This window comes from Gnatocerus cornutus, unplaced genomic scaffold, assembly GCF_029298725.1.
Source record: "Gnatocerus cornutus isolate USDA-ARS CGAHR unplaced genomic scaffold, icGnaCorn1.1 ctg00000023.1, whole genome shotgun sequence".
NCBI classification, from domain to species: Eukaryota; Metazoa; Arthropoda; class Insecta; order Coleoptera; family Tenebrionidae; genus Gnatocerus; species Gnatocerus cornutus.
The window spans coordinates 866,332-881,198 of NW_028275375.1; the positions used below are offsets into that span (position 1 = coordinate 866,332).

The window sequence follows — 14,867 nt, forward strand, 5'->3', positions numbered from 1 at the left end:
TAATTATTTCTGTGAATTTGATATTTGAAAATCGACGAAAAAAACAGTTTTTTAAATAGAATTCGGTCGATATTTTGCTTATTTGCGCAGTCATCTTAATCTATTTGTGCTCATTTTACGCAGAATTCAAAACTGTCCGATATTTTTACGTACGTCGATAAATAACCGAATCAGAAGCGTTTAAAGTTGCAGATGGTAATTTTTAGTTTCTAGATGTATAAACCTCAATATCTCGCTTATTTTCTGAGCAAACTTAAATAATTGATGCTCATTTTACTCAGAATTTCACGCAGAATCTAAAACTGGTCGATATTTTTACGTACGTCAATTAATAACCGAATTATTGGCATTTAAAGTAGATGTTGCATTATGAATGAACACTCAAAACAGGCGAGCGACATGAATTGAAGCCGCATTTTACACAATGAAAACAAATTTGTTTAATAGCCAAATGCTGCTACATGATACCAATATGTTTAAAGTAACTGTCATCTGTCATCAGTCAAATTTAGTTTTCATTGTTGATTTGACGGATTGCGACTACCAGAAGAAGTTTTCGCCGCCTATGATTAATATTTTGCTCTCTAGTTTGTATATTCTCAAAGTAGTTTTAGTGAAATAAAATGCAGAAATAAATGGTGGAATGTCTTTTATTTGGATTCAATAAATAAATTTGTACAGTCTCAAACCAACAAAAGTACATGACGTCCACACAAGAAAATGCAGACTAGAACTCCACTATATGACAGCTTAAAACTCAACCAACTCTAACCTACTGTACACATCTCTACAATTCCTATTTACACATATACAATTTACAAAGTCTTAAACAACTACAAACACATGAACCAGCTGTGAACTCGTTCTCGGCGCCGCGACGCCTAGGAACAACCTTGTAGCGCGTCCTCATTCGAAATGGCAGATCACAACTGTAGATATCTTATCTGTATTGAATGTTCGCACTGATTTTACCGCCGAGACTACTTAGCAACACTGAATTGGGAATTTGGGGAGAATTTGCTAGGAACGGAATTGGAGATCACCACCAGACGCGGGGTTGACCGTACATGAGAGGGGCGTGCCCGCCCATCATCATGGGGGCTCCGGGGACTTGCAAAGATCCGGGATCTCCGTGTTTGGGGCCTCCGCTGAGACAGGGTTTGCCGTCGCGGACTAAAACAGGCACAGCGACACGTCTGGGGGATGGAAGGGGGTTGTTTTGCTGGTCATGCATCCCTTTTTCGTGCTGGGCGCGCTTCGTCTTGTATCTGGAAGGAGAAAATCCGTTCATTAGCGCGTAATCAAAGCTTGCATCACAATCCCATAAAAATAACCCAAATCAAACATTGCCAATAGTCGAACAATACCGCACTTAGTACCCGCGCTATCTTATCTATCCGAACATTCTGAATGTACCAACCTGTGATTTTGGAACCAAATTTTCACTTGCGTGGGCGTCAACCGGATTATCGACGCTAAATGTTCTCTTTCCGGGGCTGAGAGGTACCGCTGCTGCCGGAACCTCCTCTCCAACTCATAAGTTTGTGCTTTCGAGAACAGCACTCGCCGTTTGCGCTTCTTGTGACTTCCTCCTTGCTGCTCATGCTCCACTAAATGCGGATCTTTGCAGTCTTCGGAGTTGTCTTCGTCCGGATCTCTTTCGCTCGCTCCAGTGTTGGAGCCTTGAGGAGGAATACTATCGGTAGTACCGGTCGGATCCACACTAGACCGATCGGAGATAGCCGGACTGGTACTATCCGGACTCAACTGTGCAGGGTGCGGGGGTAGATGCTGATGCGGGTGGTGCAAACCTAAAAGCCAAAAAATCACGCTTTTTATCTTTCCTGCTACTGTAGCACCTGCACTAGGAAGTAACCGGTCTATAAATCATTTCGCAACCGATAAGATAACCGTCGTCGGTGAAATGTGCCCCCAGTTTTTTCTTCATTGTGTTCATCGATTGCAGATTCGCCATAACAGTGTCAGTGGGGTGAGAGACAATTTAAATTGGTTTATGTAAAGGTGTTTAACATTGATACATCACCACGTCCCCTCTTTGGCAATTATACAACGTTCAAAGGAGAGTTAGTGGAACTAAATGGATTGCGGAGGGGCTGGGCTGAAAATGTTCCCCACGTACTGTTGGGTAATGAAACCGAGTCACGCCTTCCAACCAGAAGAACAGCTGCTGAAAACTGCAGCTGCTGGTCTTTCTTGTCTACCTGTGATGTACCCTTTTTGGGCTGATTTTATTAGAAACTTTGTTTTATTAGTCATTCATGATGATATTAATACATTTGTATTATCAGTGGCAGGTTTTTCAAACGTTTCTATAATACATTGATAGGCACTGAAGATTGATTGAGAATGATGACATAAGTTTGTTCGGAGATAAAGATTTTATTGGTATCAGGTTGGATTGGGACGGGCAAAAACGTAAATATGTGTCGTTATCATGTTTGAACTGTGTCTATATTTTTAGAGCCGCTTAAAACCCAAATTTTTAGATTAATTTATTTCTGACGCAAAATTTTCTCCTGATTCTAAGTTCTAAGCTCGTTTTCCACTATCATTGTGTAGTTTTCACCCAAAAAACAAAATTTGGAATTTTCTTAGCGCATTTTCTTTTGGAACAAATGGAAAATTGAGCTCAAGCTAAGCGAAGCTGCAATTTGTTTGTTTTCTAGTTAATATTTATTCTTTATTCAGCTTTTTAAAGCAGATATTGCTGATTATTGATTAAAATCTTATTTTGATAATAATCCGATCAAAGCGGTAATCCGGAGAGCTTGTAATAATTACGTTTCAAATCAAATCAGTACAATGTGAGCAAAATATTGAGTAAAATCATTTCGAAATCTCTAGAAAGATAAATTTTGTGTGTTTTCAGGACTTTTTTCGTCATCTTTATCGCTTCTGCGTCGAAAAACTAGACTTTTGTGTTCAATTTTTAGGTTTTCGCGTCGGTTCAACTTGTTGACTTGTTAAATTCATTTTCATTTTTTTGAACGGCGGCGACGACAGAGAAAACTGTCATTTTTCATGTTTGTCGTCAAATCTGACGTTTGGAAATTGGGAGAATGAAAATACAGTCGCGACCAAATTATTTTGGGCATCACTTTATTGACTTTTTGAAAAATTGAGTGTAGTCTGTGCATTACTGTGAATTTTACATGCAAATTCCAATCAATTTTGCCAAAAATGACATTAATAATAAGGTATATAAAGGGTGCTTTACACGTTATGACAATTTGCCCGCGACTGTAAAATGACCCTTTAGGCTGCAAATGTTTACCCACGCAACCTTGATGCACAGGAATTTTTATGTTAAAATTGATAAATGTCAATTCTTGTGGAAAATCATGCCAATCTTGTCTTATATAAAGATACCGTTGGTTTAGGTTGCAAATTTTCACTTTGACAGTTATTTTTTATTTAAAGTTGGAATTTTGATGAAAATTGTAAGATGATAGCGTCATTGCATCCCAGACATTTTGACATGGAATTTGTCGTGCCTTTAAAGATGGAACAAATGAAGTGAAATTTCCCTCAGATTAGACTGTTTTTTAAAAAACGGTAAGAAACAAATGAATTTTGACACATTGCATTGACAGAACTTTCCCGATTGTCTTTTGTACTCTAAAACCCGATTCACATATCAATTTGACGTGCAAATTCCAATCAATTTTACTAAAAATGACATTAAAAATGAAAGTAATGAAGTATATGTATAAAGGGTGCAAAAAATTTTAAAATTTTTGTCGTGTAATTTGTTGGTGTTGCAAATGTTGTAATGGCGGTGTTGTGTAAATTGGGTTTTTGGGTACAACTGTTCACTTGTCTCGCACTAATTAATTACCCAGCCTTGATGCATAGGAATTTTAATGTCAAAATTAACAAATGTCAAATTCTGGGGGAAAATCATGCCAACCTTGTAGAATTTTCATCAAGATTCCAACGTTAAATAAAAAAATAACTGTGAAAAGGAACATTTGCAACCTAAACCGACAGTAAAATTCTCCACCAATAAATTTATTACCGTCGGTTGCAAATTGACAGTTAGTTTTTTGGTTTAAAGTTAGAATCTTGATCAAAATTATAAATTTTGACATTTTTTGACATGAAATTTGATGTGTATTAATTAATTAGTGCGACCCTTAAGGATGGAACAAATGAAGTGAAATTTTCCTCAGATGCGATTTTGTTAAAAAACGGTAAGAAACAAATAAATTTCGACACATTGCATTGACTAAAACTTACGCGATCGTCTTTTATTCCTTAAAACCCAATTCACACAACACAGCCATTGCAACATTTGCAACAGGGACGAATTACACGATGAAAATTTTACAATTTCTGACAATTTCTTTAATTATTATTTCCCAGCTTCTTTAATTTTGGTAACAATTAATAAGTTTCTATAATTTATAATTCATGAAAAAACGTATTTAAAAAGAGGACCAAAATCCCTAAATATGCGTTATTTCAATTAAATTTGTGACAAAAGGTTAGTTCTTGAAAAGAAAAAGAGTAAAATTCGTAAAATTGAAATTCAAACTAATTAATTAATGAAACGCTGTCCTACCTTCAGCCGGCGTGGGCCAGTGCCTGGAAATGGGCACGTACCCCCCGATGTCATGCGAGGGATGACTGTACAATTGCGCCTCCGTCGGTGTTGGTTCAATCCCAACATTGCTATTTCTATCCAACTCCAAAATATCGCTAATTGCAAACCCCGCAGGCTGTCTTGGGTTTCCCATGGGTCCCGTCATTTTCATACTGTCCAACAATCTGCAACAAACGACCATCATAAAATTTATACCCTCAATCGAAAAGGTAAAATAGTCGGTGCCTTTTACTAAATACCACCTGTTAAGTTTAAAATAACCCAGACGTGACTTTGGATGAATCCTCGGGATTTACCGACAATTGTCACCTGTGCCAAAAAGGCAATAAAATGAAATACTTGGACCTTGCCACCCTCACAAAGTCACGCTTAGTTAAACAACAAAATCCGAGCTGCCAAATATCCACGAAATTTTAAATTGCCTGTTTCCGGTTTCACAGCGGGGGCTGTTTCGAGTGGATATTGTGTTTGGGGTTTTTTTATTCAGAGCGGTCTTTGTGGAATGGAATTGAAAGTTTCGGCGAAAAGAGGCGCATCCACCACGATTAGTCCGATTATTTCATTATTATTATATCATGGAAGTATTTTATCTGGGCACAAACAATAACTCGATGATAATAAGTGTCGAATAATACAAACTCATCACAACCTCTTGACGAACAAAGGGACAAAATACGTGCAACCTTGAACCAATTTTCGCATTTTGAGTTCACGTAGATAAACGTGATCTAGATACTGTAAAAAAAGGCTACAAACCCCGGCAAAGCGGACCTGATGGCCGAAGAGCACCAGGCTCCGGGCAAGAGCGCCGGAGCCCACGGATGCAGCAGAAGCGGCGGCCAAGCGAGCAGCGCCGCCGCCGCCGACGTGGAAGCGGCGGTGGCAGTGACCGACGCCGGAGGCATGGCGTCGTCGTTCCGAGGCTTATCTTCCTCGGCCACCTTTACCACTGTCACTAGCACAGCACTGTTATCGTTTCAAGTGGACCGGCACGCGAGTTGTCGAGAGCTTCTGGAGAGCCACTGAAGAGTGCTGAAGAGGCGCCCTTCACTCGATGGGCTCTTCAGGCCTCTCGACGGCTCTCACTACGACCAATAGGAGAGGGACGTTTAGGGGTGGAGTTTACAAACACCAATGGGGAAGGAGTGCTGAGAACTTGGGGTTCCGGGGCTCGGGGATTTGCTCGAGTGCCGGTCTTCGAGGAGGACACCGTTGCTTAGGCCGCTTTTGTTTAGTTTACAAGATTCTTGGAGTTTCGGCGGAGAGAGGGTACATATTTACGACGAGGTTTTTAGTCTGATGAGCGAAATTAGCTTCAGAATCAAGGAAAATGATAAGAGAAAAAATATTTATAATTTGATAAAGATTCTTGGAAAAAACGTGAGATCCTTCAAGTTTTCATTGACGAGAAACAACCCCTTCTTGTCAGCGACATTCCAAAACGTCAGCGGCAATTCACCCCAATGTCCGGACCACTCAGTCACCCTCGTCCCATCTAACAGGATTTATTAACATAAAAAATAATATTTAAACTCTGAGAGCGTCCGAATCCTTGAAATTTGAAAGCCGACAAAACCCTAATAGCTTAAATAAAGCGTCCAGTGAACACACCTGTGCTTAAGAATAAGCAGCAGGTAGATTTTTCCCATCGTAGACTGCTAGTCGCCAAAGCCAAAGACCACCCCCGAAGACGTAGTAAATTCCGGTTCATTCATATCCGCGAACAAAAGAACGGAAATGTTGCTTCTTAAGTGGTGGAGTGGAAAAATTCAAACTCACGTGTATCGATATTCGTCGTCCATGTGGACATAATCCGGTGGGATGATATGCCAGGAATTGTCGTAAGTTGCACATTCTTCATATCCGGCGTTAGACATGTTGCTTCACTGAAGAATTGACTCTTCATAGAAGTACACTACTTCACTACTTGAACTAAACTGTCTACAAATTGACTCCAATCGGTTTGATAAGCTTCCCTTATCAATACCTGGTCGATCTATGATGCCAGGTGGACGATTCTTATACATACAGCAACGCGAACAAATATGATAAGGACTAATATATATGGCAATATCGCAATTGGCAGGTGTGGGGAAAAAGTCGGACTGAAACATCGTCAAAAAGTACCACTAAATCGTGCTTATTGAGGAACTAGTCCGATAAAGTGGAATTTTCCGGACTCAAGCGAGTCCGCTTAAGTCGGACTCGAATCTATATTTGCATACGTTATTTTGGCACCCATCTCTTGTGCCTTACAGTACGTTTTAAAGTACCAGTCTGCTAAAGAGAACTTTTGCGGATTCAAACGAGTCCGCTAAAGTCAGTCTTGAATCGATCTTTGCATACGTTATTTTGGTACCCAAGACTAAAGCTACTAGTCTGCTAAAGTGAGCTTTTGCGGATCCAGTACCAAAAATTATTGTTACACTATGAAAAACGCTCGATTTTCGTTTAACCTGTCATATTGATTTTCCCTACACTATCAACATATGGTTAATATTTACTTTTCTTGTTGTATGTACTTTTATTAGATTACTTTCAATATTAGATAGGTATTAGCGTACAGAATACACGGTTTACCCATTTGTTTTGAACCTTTCGCTGAATTAATGGATGGAATTTTTATACTATCATCGATGTGGATATAATATCAGTTGAAAAATCGACCTAGTTATGTTTGTTTGTTTATTTATTTATTTACGAGATAAACTCGAAGCAATATCACTGCAATATTTCTATAAAAACGAATTACTTATATCATTTACTTATATTATTACATAAAGTTTTATTGTTCTCAATCTCAAACTGATTTTATCAAAAGAAGTAGCGTTTGAGTTTTGTGAGCAATTAGCAGAAGCAATGAAAATTAGTTTTTGCTGATATTTCCATTGAAGTCGATTTCGTGTTGTAATCAAACATTACATAATTGCACCTTTTTCTAAAAAATTCTAAATGCGAGGGCCATCTGGTTTTGACCGACTAAAATTCAAGCAGAAACTTGTATCCTTGGGGCAAAACCTATTTTCAGGCGTTATATAAAATTTCAAATAAAACAAAACCATTTCCTGGATCCCAAATCCGAGTTTAAATTCTTTCTTTTGCAGTCCAAATTGGGTATTTTTTGTTCTTACTTTCAAGGAAAAATTCGTGTTTAAATCGATAAAAACTCATCGGAACATTGAATCGAAAAAACTCTTTCAGATTCCCGTTCCTAAGGTCCTAATTGATGAATAAAGTCAAAAAAAAATTGTGGGTTTTAGTAATTTTTGAGCCAAAAGCATAAAAGGCGTTAGATCGGTGCGAAACTCTGCTCTCCACACAATTTGACATTCGTGAATCCATTTCTTCCATCTGTTCCTTGCTATCTGTAATATTTATCGAGAAACTTCGAATTGAAGTTTTAATAAAATACCACTCTTAAGCTAAGACATACGGCATACGGGCGACACATCGGTATTGTTGGTTGCCTATGCACGGGCGCAATTTGCTCACTCCAATAAAATTATAAAAACCGAAAATCCCCAGCATCCCCCATACTTGATTAATTTAAAAATTTCAGTAATATCAAAAAGCATGAATTAAGCGAAAAATTGATCGTTCAAGTGTGAAAATTGCATTAATTTTAATGAAACTTTTGACCGTTGACAATGTTGGCCTTGAGGCCATGTTGGCAGTTATTACTTCACATCGTTGTTTTTTGCGTCAGCGAAAAAATCGTTTCTTTGCATTTATTCGAGTTTATTGATCAGTCGAATTGCGAATGTCGGCGTTTCTACGCTGGTGTGATTTGTCTGGATACACAACATTATCTGAAGTCTCATCACAAGTAAATTTTATTACAATTGACATTGACCGCCTTTTCTCCGTTCCTTTAAATCCTATTAGGGGTAATTCGCCCTTATAAAACCCAAAAACTTCCAAGAATTGGTGTGGGCGAAACCGCAAAGTTAGTGACTTTTCGCCGTCACGTTGGTCCCTCTCAACTTTCACATTCTTTCATCTGTCAACCGTCGCACTAGCAATCACTGTCTGTTTTCAATTTTTGTTGTTTTCGTGATTGTTCATCGTTTTTTTTGTGTTTTTATGTTTGATTTGTCGACTTTAGGTTAAAAAATGGGAGACAAACCCGTTCCGAAAGGCCGAGGTGCTCTTCTCGAGCTCCTGCGGCAACACAAACAGTCGATGGCAGGCGGGGGTGAACCTCAAGAACTACCCCCGAAGAGCAGAGGACGAGCTGCTCTTTTACAAAAGTTGCATGAGAAGAATCTGTTGAAAGCGGGGTCCAGTGCAGAGACCCCTTCAGTGGCTTCAGCTGGGCCCTCTGAAACGAGGGGGTCTGTTGCTACAGTTACACAGGAGCTTTCGGGGATGAGTGTGTCGTCCGCAGAGCCTGTGTCTTTCCAAGGTAAGACGCGAGTAGATTTTTATTTGCATACATATGTAATCTCTTCTTTAAGGCCAAGTGGGCACCCGCTTGAGAGCGACAGCGAACTACGTCCGCCTAGAAGTAGAACCAGACCGTGGATTCTACGAATATGAAGTTCGGTTCCATCCCGAAGTGGATGCCAGATCAAACCGGTCAAAACTGGTAAATGAAGCCTTAGGACAAGTCAGCCCCATTAAAATCTACGACGGAGATGCCTGCCTGTACTTACCGACTCAGTTGTTTACCGACAGGAGAGAATTCCAGACTGTTGTCCCAAGTTCAGGAGAACCGGTTAAAACCATCATAACTTTCAAGCGGAAAAAAAAATTCGGAGAAAGAGATTGTCTTCATTTACTCAATGTGTTCTTTAACAGAATCATGAGGGTTTTACTCTACAGTAGAATTGGTCGGAATTATTTTAGCCCCGATCATAAGTACATCATTCCGCACCATAAATTAGAAGTTCTTCCGGGTTATGCAGTCCATGTTGACGAGATGGAAGGGGGGCTGATGGTCATGTTGGATACACAACATAGAGTGATCAGATCCCAAACCGTTTATGAGTGGATGGTGGAACTAAAGGCAGCGTATTCAAGAAATTTTGTCGAGGAAGCAAGGAAGAACATCGTGGGGGCTTGTGTTTTAACACGCTATAATAACAAGACGTATATCATTGATGATATAAACTTTGACAAGACTCCCAGGGATACTTTTGATGCTCGAAACGGAGAAAAATGCAGTTTTGTTGATTACTACAAGAACCAACACAACATTCAAATTGAGGATTTAGACCAACCGTTGTTACTTAGCAAACAGTCGATCAGAATCAACAATGAGAAGCAAGATCGTATCATTTGCTTAATTCCAGAGGTTTGTTACTTAACCGGGCTTAGCGACGCCATGAGGAGCGATTTTAAGGTACTGATCAAACCAGACAATTCAATTTAATGATTTTTCAACTTGCAGCTAATGAAAGACGTTGCGGCCTTCACCAGGATCACCCCAAACCAACGCGCTTTAGCTCTACGAACATACCTGGAGCGTGTGCGAGATTCGGAACAAGCCCAGAAGATTCTGAGTGATTGGGGGCTTCGATTGGCCGACGGGACTGCTGACATTGCAGCGCGAGTTCTCCCCCAAGAAACGATTTATTTCGGGGGGTCTAAACCTGAAGATGAAAGGCGTTACCAGGGGGGCTCCGACTGGAGTAGAGCTATTAGCGACAACTTTTTGACTTCACCTAAAAACCTTCGTAATTGGCAGTTATACTACACATCAAGGGATCAAAAATACGCCAACAATTTCGCAGAGACCATAGGCCGACTAGCCAAAGGAATGGGCTGCGTTATCAACAGACCTCAGCACATAGTTCTGGATGACGACCGAACGGATACTTATATGAATGCGATCAAAAATAATATCACAGACGAAGTTGAAGTGAGTATAGTTTCTAGTCTTATTTTCTTTGTAATTTCCGTTTTGTTAAGGTCGCCGTGTTCATCTGCCCGACTCTCCGCACCGATCGTTATTCAATTGTTAAAAAGATGTGCTGCATCAACTACCCCATCGCCAGTCAGGTCATCCTTAGTAAAACCCTGTCCAACCCCCAGAAAGTCCGAACCATCATCCACAAAATCGCCATGCAAATCACGTGCAAACTCGGCGGCACCTTGTGGAGCATCAAAATCCCCTTCACCGGCTGGATGATCTGCGGCATCGACGTTTATCACGGTACCAACCATCAATCGGTTTGTGGTTTCGTGGCTTCCATCAACGAATCCGTCACGAAATACTACAGCGAGGCGATGTTCCAATCCGGCGAAATCGGCGACTTCTTCAAAACCGCCTTCGGCAAAGCGTTGGTCGCGTACAAAAACTGCACGGGGAGTTTCCCGTGCAAAGTCGTCATCTTCAGAGACGGCGTGGGTGACGGGCAATTGGAGCACTGTAAACGATACGAAGTCGGGCAGTTCTTGGAAGTTCTCAAACAGTTGGGGATTGAAACGGCGCTGACTTTTATGGTCGTACAAAAACGGATCCATACGAGAATTTTCAAATGTTTGGATGGCCAAAACTGCGAGAATCCACCCTCCGGAACTGTGGTGGATTCTATAGTTACGAGGCGGAATCTCCCGGATTTTTTTTTGGTACCGCAGAGCGTAAGACAGGGGACTGTTAATCCGACACATTATATCGTTCTTTTTAATGATGGGGATTTGAAAGCCGATCATTTGCAGAGACTTGCGTATAAATTGTGCCATTTGTATTATAATTGGACGGGGACGATCAGAGTGCCGGCCCCGTGTCTTTACGCCCATAAATTGGCTTCTTTGGTTGGTCAGTACATCAAAAAACAACCGTCCGCGAAATTATCAGACAGACTTTATTATTTGTAAGTTTCGTAATTTGAGTATATTTTATGATTGCCAAAGTGCTTTCGCTAGATTGTCCGTCTTGATTTTCATTTTTTTTTTCGTTTGTCGTATTAATTTGTTTCTTTAGTATCGAGAATTTTCTTTGTATTAAATATTCTGATTTGTATGTAATATGACTAGAACTAAAGTAAATTAGTGCCTTTGCTAATCTAGCGAAAACACTTAATTTTGGACAGTACAAATATAAGTACCTATTTTCTGTTGCAATGTTGTTCAAAGTTTTTTAAGTTGAATGGTCTATCGTGTTCCTTGTTAGACTCCGAAAACTTTTGAATATGTATATAAAGAAACGTGATTTCGTTCCATGACTGATCGATTTAGAGTTTTTATTAATAGACTTTATATTACATTTTGCTATTGAAATTAGTTTATTATCACAATTCTAAATACATGTAATTTTTATAATTTTATGCCCGCTTTTCCTGACACGAGTAATGGACGACATCGCCATTGGGGTACCGAATCAAAGCACTAAAAACACTGTTGAGAATACCAACCACCACTTTATAAACTCACCTCTGATTTCCAAATCTCTTCTTGCAAACAGGACAAACATTCAGTTCAGTGACCAACACGTGTTGACTTTGCAGATGTAATCTCATCTCTTGACACTGTAAATGTTCAGCGTACAACAAACCTTTGAGTAGCTGCACGCGTCTCCTCTCTTTCACGGCTTTTTCCAGAGCCACCAGAAGGAACTTGTGAATACGAGTAACTGAGACGTTGTCTGGTAGAACGGAAAGGACCTCCAGAGGGTCCATTTTAAAAGCGTGTTCTTTCAATAAATCCAGAGCTAATTCCAAGTCCGGTTGCGCGGTTTTCGGGGAGAGCGTCAGTCCAGGAAGCGCCAACGGACAGCTGTCGGGGTTCAAAACTAGTTTAATAATGGAGGCGAACACCTGGAATTTAATAATATAGTTATGACTACACCCTGGTGATTCTGTTACGCTCTGAGATCCTGGAGTGGTTTCGTGGACCTTCTGCGCGTACTCCACCGCTTTGGAGATGTCGCCCAACGCCCGCACGTAAATCGCCAGCGATTGCTCATGCTTCCCCAACCTCCCAAGAATGATAGCTCGTTCTTCCAACAAACTGTCTGTGGGGAAGTGCCCCAGGACCGTATCCGCCGTGTAATGCGGGCTGGTCTTCAAAAACTCCAACAGTTTCTTCCGCGTGTGCTCCGCCACCGCCGGCCCCTCTCTCATCGCGGCTTCCCGATACTGATGCACCAGCGCGTTATGAAACAACGGATTCGTATCCTCCCACACGTGCACTACGTGCTCCAAATACCGAATGACCACGGAGGCGTGTGAACGAAGAAGAAAATCCAAGACTCTGGGTCTAGGAAGCGCCTCAACCTCCGCGAGGTCTTCGGTGAAGATCTTCAAACCTTCATCCTGCGACGATGTTAGCACCCAGTCCGAAAACTCGATTATCAGTCCCATATTTTCAGCCCCCAAGTGTTGGAGGTACGCGATGGTGCGATCAATCCCCGCCTCTTCTTGCAGGAGTTCGAGGGCTCGGCGGTGTTGCCCTTTCGTCTGGTACAAAATGATGAGCTCGTTGTGTTTCCCCATTTTTTTCAGGATTTTTTCAGTTTCGCCCAAGTGGCAGTGGTTTAGGCGCAACAAAGGAGCGACAAGCGCGTCGTTGGTTTGGAGGTAACACTTCAGGAGAGTGGTGTCGATGATTTGGAGGAGCTGTTGAGTGGATTTACTGAAGGATTTCTCGTTGAGATTCCCGCGGGCGTTGACGTTAGCCTGTGTCTCTGATTGAAGACGGTGCCGCATTTCGGTTAAATAGTCGATGAGAGCCAACAGACCAGTCTCTAGTTCCTTCTCGGTGAGGTCTTTGGGGGGCTCTGGATAATCCGTCGCGACGTTCTGCTGAGGAAGAAGATCAGGAAACAATCGGATGACGTCATACGGATCGGTTTCTAGTTTCAAGAACTCTTTCATGCTTTCGTGGAATTGTTTGTTCGCGAACAAGTCGTAAGCCAACAGCGTCTGGATCTGGTGGATTTTCTCCTTCTTGTCCTCCTCGTTCTCGTTGGAAATTTCCGTTAGTTTCAGAGCCAGTTGAAATTGTTTGGAGTCCAACAACACCTTCCTCTGTCTGGCGACATCCACGGCGCAAATACACCAAACTTGGCTCACTGAAGCCGCGTACAACAATCCCTGCTGACACGTTATAATAAAGCGAACTTTCGACAGATCTGGAAGAGTTTGAACGACCCCTGAAGGCTCCAACGTTTGTACTTCTATACACTCGGCGAGGACTCCAAGGGCGTAGGGTTCATCCCACGCTAAAGTTAACGGGACGTCGGACCACCGCAACGCTTTAGTCTTCTCGGTTTGCCCTTTGATGTTGACAAGAACAGTCTGCGATTCGCGACACAACGCGAAGGTTTTATCTGATGCTTTGACGATGCAGGGCTCGCTGGAGCGGCTGCTACTAGTCGGAAAAAGATCGGTTTGTTGACCGTTTAACTGGAATATAAAAACGTGAATTGGAGGAATGGGTGATTGGGTTTTACCTCAATGAGCGCATATTCGCCCCGGTAACCAACACAGATTGTTTCTTCACACCACACCATCGACTTTGGGATTTCAGCCAAGTTAATATCGTCCATGAGCGAGAAAAATTCATTGTTTTTCAAGTAGTACAATTGAAGTTTTCTTTTCACAGCCACCGCTAAACGGACCAAAGTACTCGACTCTCCAGTTAAAGAAGTTTGTTTTTTGATATTCACTGCAAAGATAGTCGCCCCTTTTGACTTTTGAAGCTGATGGACTGTTGTGAAGTTGATGGCGTTGATGTCGTGAAGCTGAACCAAGTTGTCTACAAATGTCTTCATTGGTTTCTGTGTGAGAAAAAGAGTTTTACCTGTTAAGCTGACAAGCAAATGGAAATCTGGAATGACTTCTAATTGCTGCACGGCCTTTTTGCTGAACGATTTGTTGTATCGCATCAACTGGAGTTCGTATTTCTCGTCGTTCTGGACCAAACTGTACATAAATAAGTGCCCCTGGCGGGTGCCCACCAGGAGGTGGTCATCTGCGGAATTTCTTGTATTTATGTGAGGATTGGGGTTGGTACAAACCGTAAGCTGTGATTGACTCTATTTGGAATGTTAGCTTTAGAATTGAGTGCACTTGATAGGCCTCGTGCATCTTTTACTTTGTTTTTCTGCTAAACGTCACTTTGACACATAAACATAACCTCAACCGACAGCTATTCTCAAATTTTAATATTTTTTGACTGTTGTCTTCTAGGGGATTCTCTATTTGTTTTTATTTGCCTCGCCGTGAGTTTATGCGTGATAATTCTACAAAAAACTGGAAATTTGTGAGAATCTTGATTAATTTAAATAAATCTG

General features: G+C 41.2%; 3 protein-coding genes across 6 annotated transcripts; 1 reads left to right on the forward strand and 2 right to left on the reverse strand.

Moving 5' to 3' along the window:
* Positions 1–632: 632 nt before the first annotated feature.
* LOC148166204 (uncharacterized) lies at positions 633–6,621 on the reverse strand. Of its 2 annotated transcripts, none has more exons than XM_088049227.1 (4): positions 6,407–6,621; positions 4,586–4,791; positions 1,421–1,811; positions 633–1,268 (listed from the first exon to the last, which is right to left on the reverse strand). In XM_088049227.1, the coding sequence occupies exons 1-4, from the start codon at positions 6,502–6,504 to the stop codon at positions 1,040–1,042; spliced, it is 924 nt and encodes a 307-aa protein (XP_087905353.1). In that variant the 5' UTR covers positions 6,505–6,621; the 3' UTR covers positions 633–1,039. The 2 variants fall into 2 exon arrangements, with proteins under 2 accessions (XP_087905353.1, XP_087905352.1); XM_088049226.1 differs by lacking the exon at positions 6,407–6,621 and adding an exon at positions 5,384–5,567.
* Positions 6,622–8,276: 1,655 nt separating this feature from the next.
* LOC148166205 (piwi-like protein Ago3) lies at positions 8,277–11,898 on the forward strand. Of its 2 annotated transcripts, XM_088049295.1 has the most exons (5): positions 8,277–8,453; positions 8,733–9,032; positions 9,085–9,971; positions 10,020–10,490; positions 10,541–11,898. In XM_088049295.1, exons 2-5 carry the CDS (start codon positions 8,741–8,743, stop codon positions 11,447–11,449), a joined length of 2,559 nt encoding a protein of 852 aa, XP_087905421.1. In that variant the 5' UTR covers positions 8,277–8,453; positions 8,733–8,740; the 3' UTR covers positions 11,450–11,898. The 2 variants fall into 2 exon arrangements, with proteins under 2 accessions (XP_087905421.1, XP_087905420.1); XM_088049294.1 differs by having other exon boundaries at positions 8,277–9,032.
* LOC148166206 (vacuolar protein sorting-associated protein 39 homolog) lies at positions 11,801–14,747 on the reverse strand. 2 transcript variants are annotated; one of them, XM_088049293.1, is made up of 6 exons: positions 14,592–14,739; positions 14,375–14,545; positions 14,025–14,329; positions 12,436–13,977; positions 12,005–12,387; positions 11,801–11,959 (listed from the first exon to the last, which is right to left on the reverse strand). In XM_088049293.1, the coding sequence occupies exons 1-6, from the start codon at positions 14,659–14,661 to the stop codon at positions 11,896–11,898; spliced, it is 2,535 nt and encodes an 844-aa protein (XP_087905419.1). In that variant the 5' UTR covers positions 14,662–14,739; the 3' UTR covers positions 11,801–11,895. The 2 variants fall into 2 exon arrangements, with proteins under 2 accessions (XP_087905419.1, XP_087905418.1); XM_088049292.1 differs by having other exon boundaries at positions 12,005–13,977; positions 14,592–14,747.
* Positions 14,748–14,867: the final 120 nt, after the last annotated feature.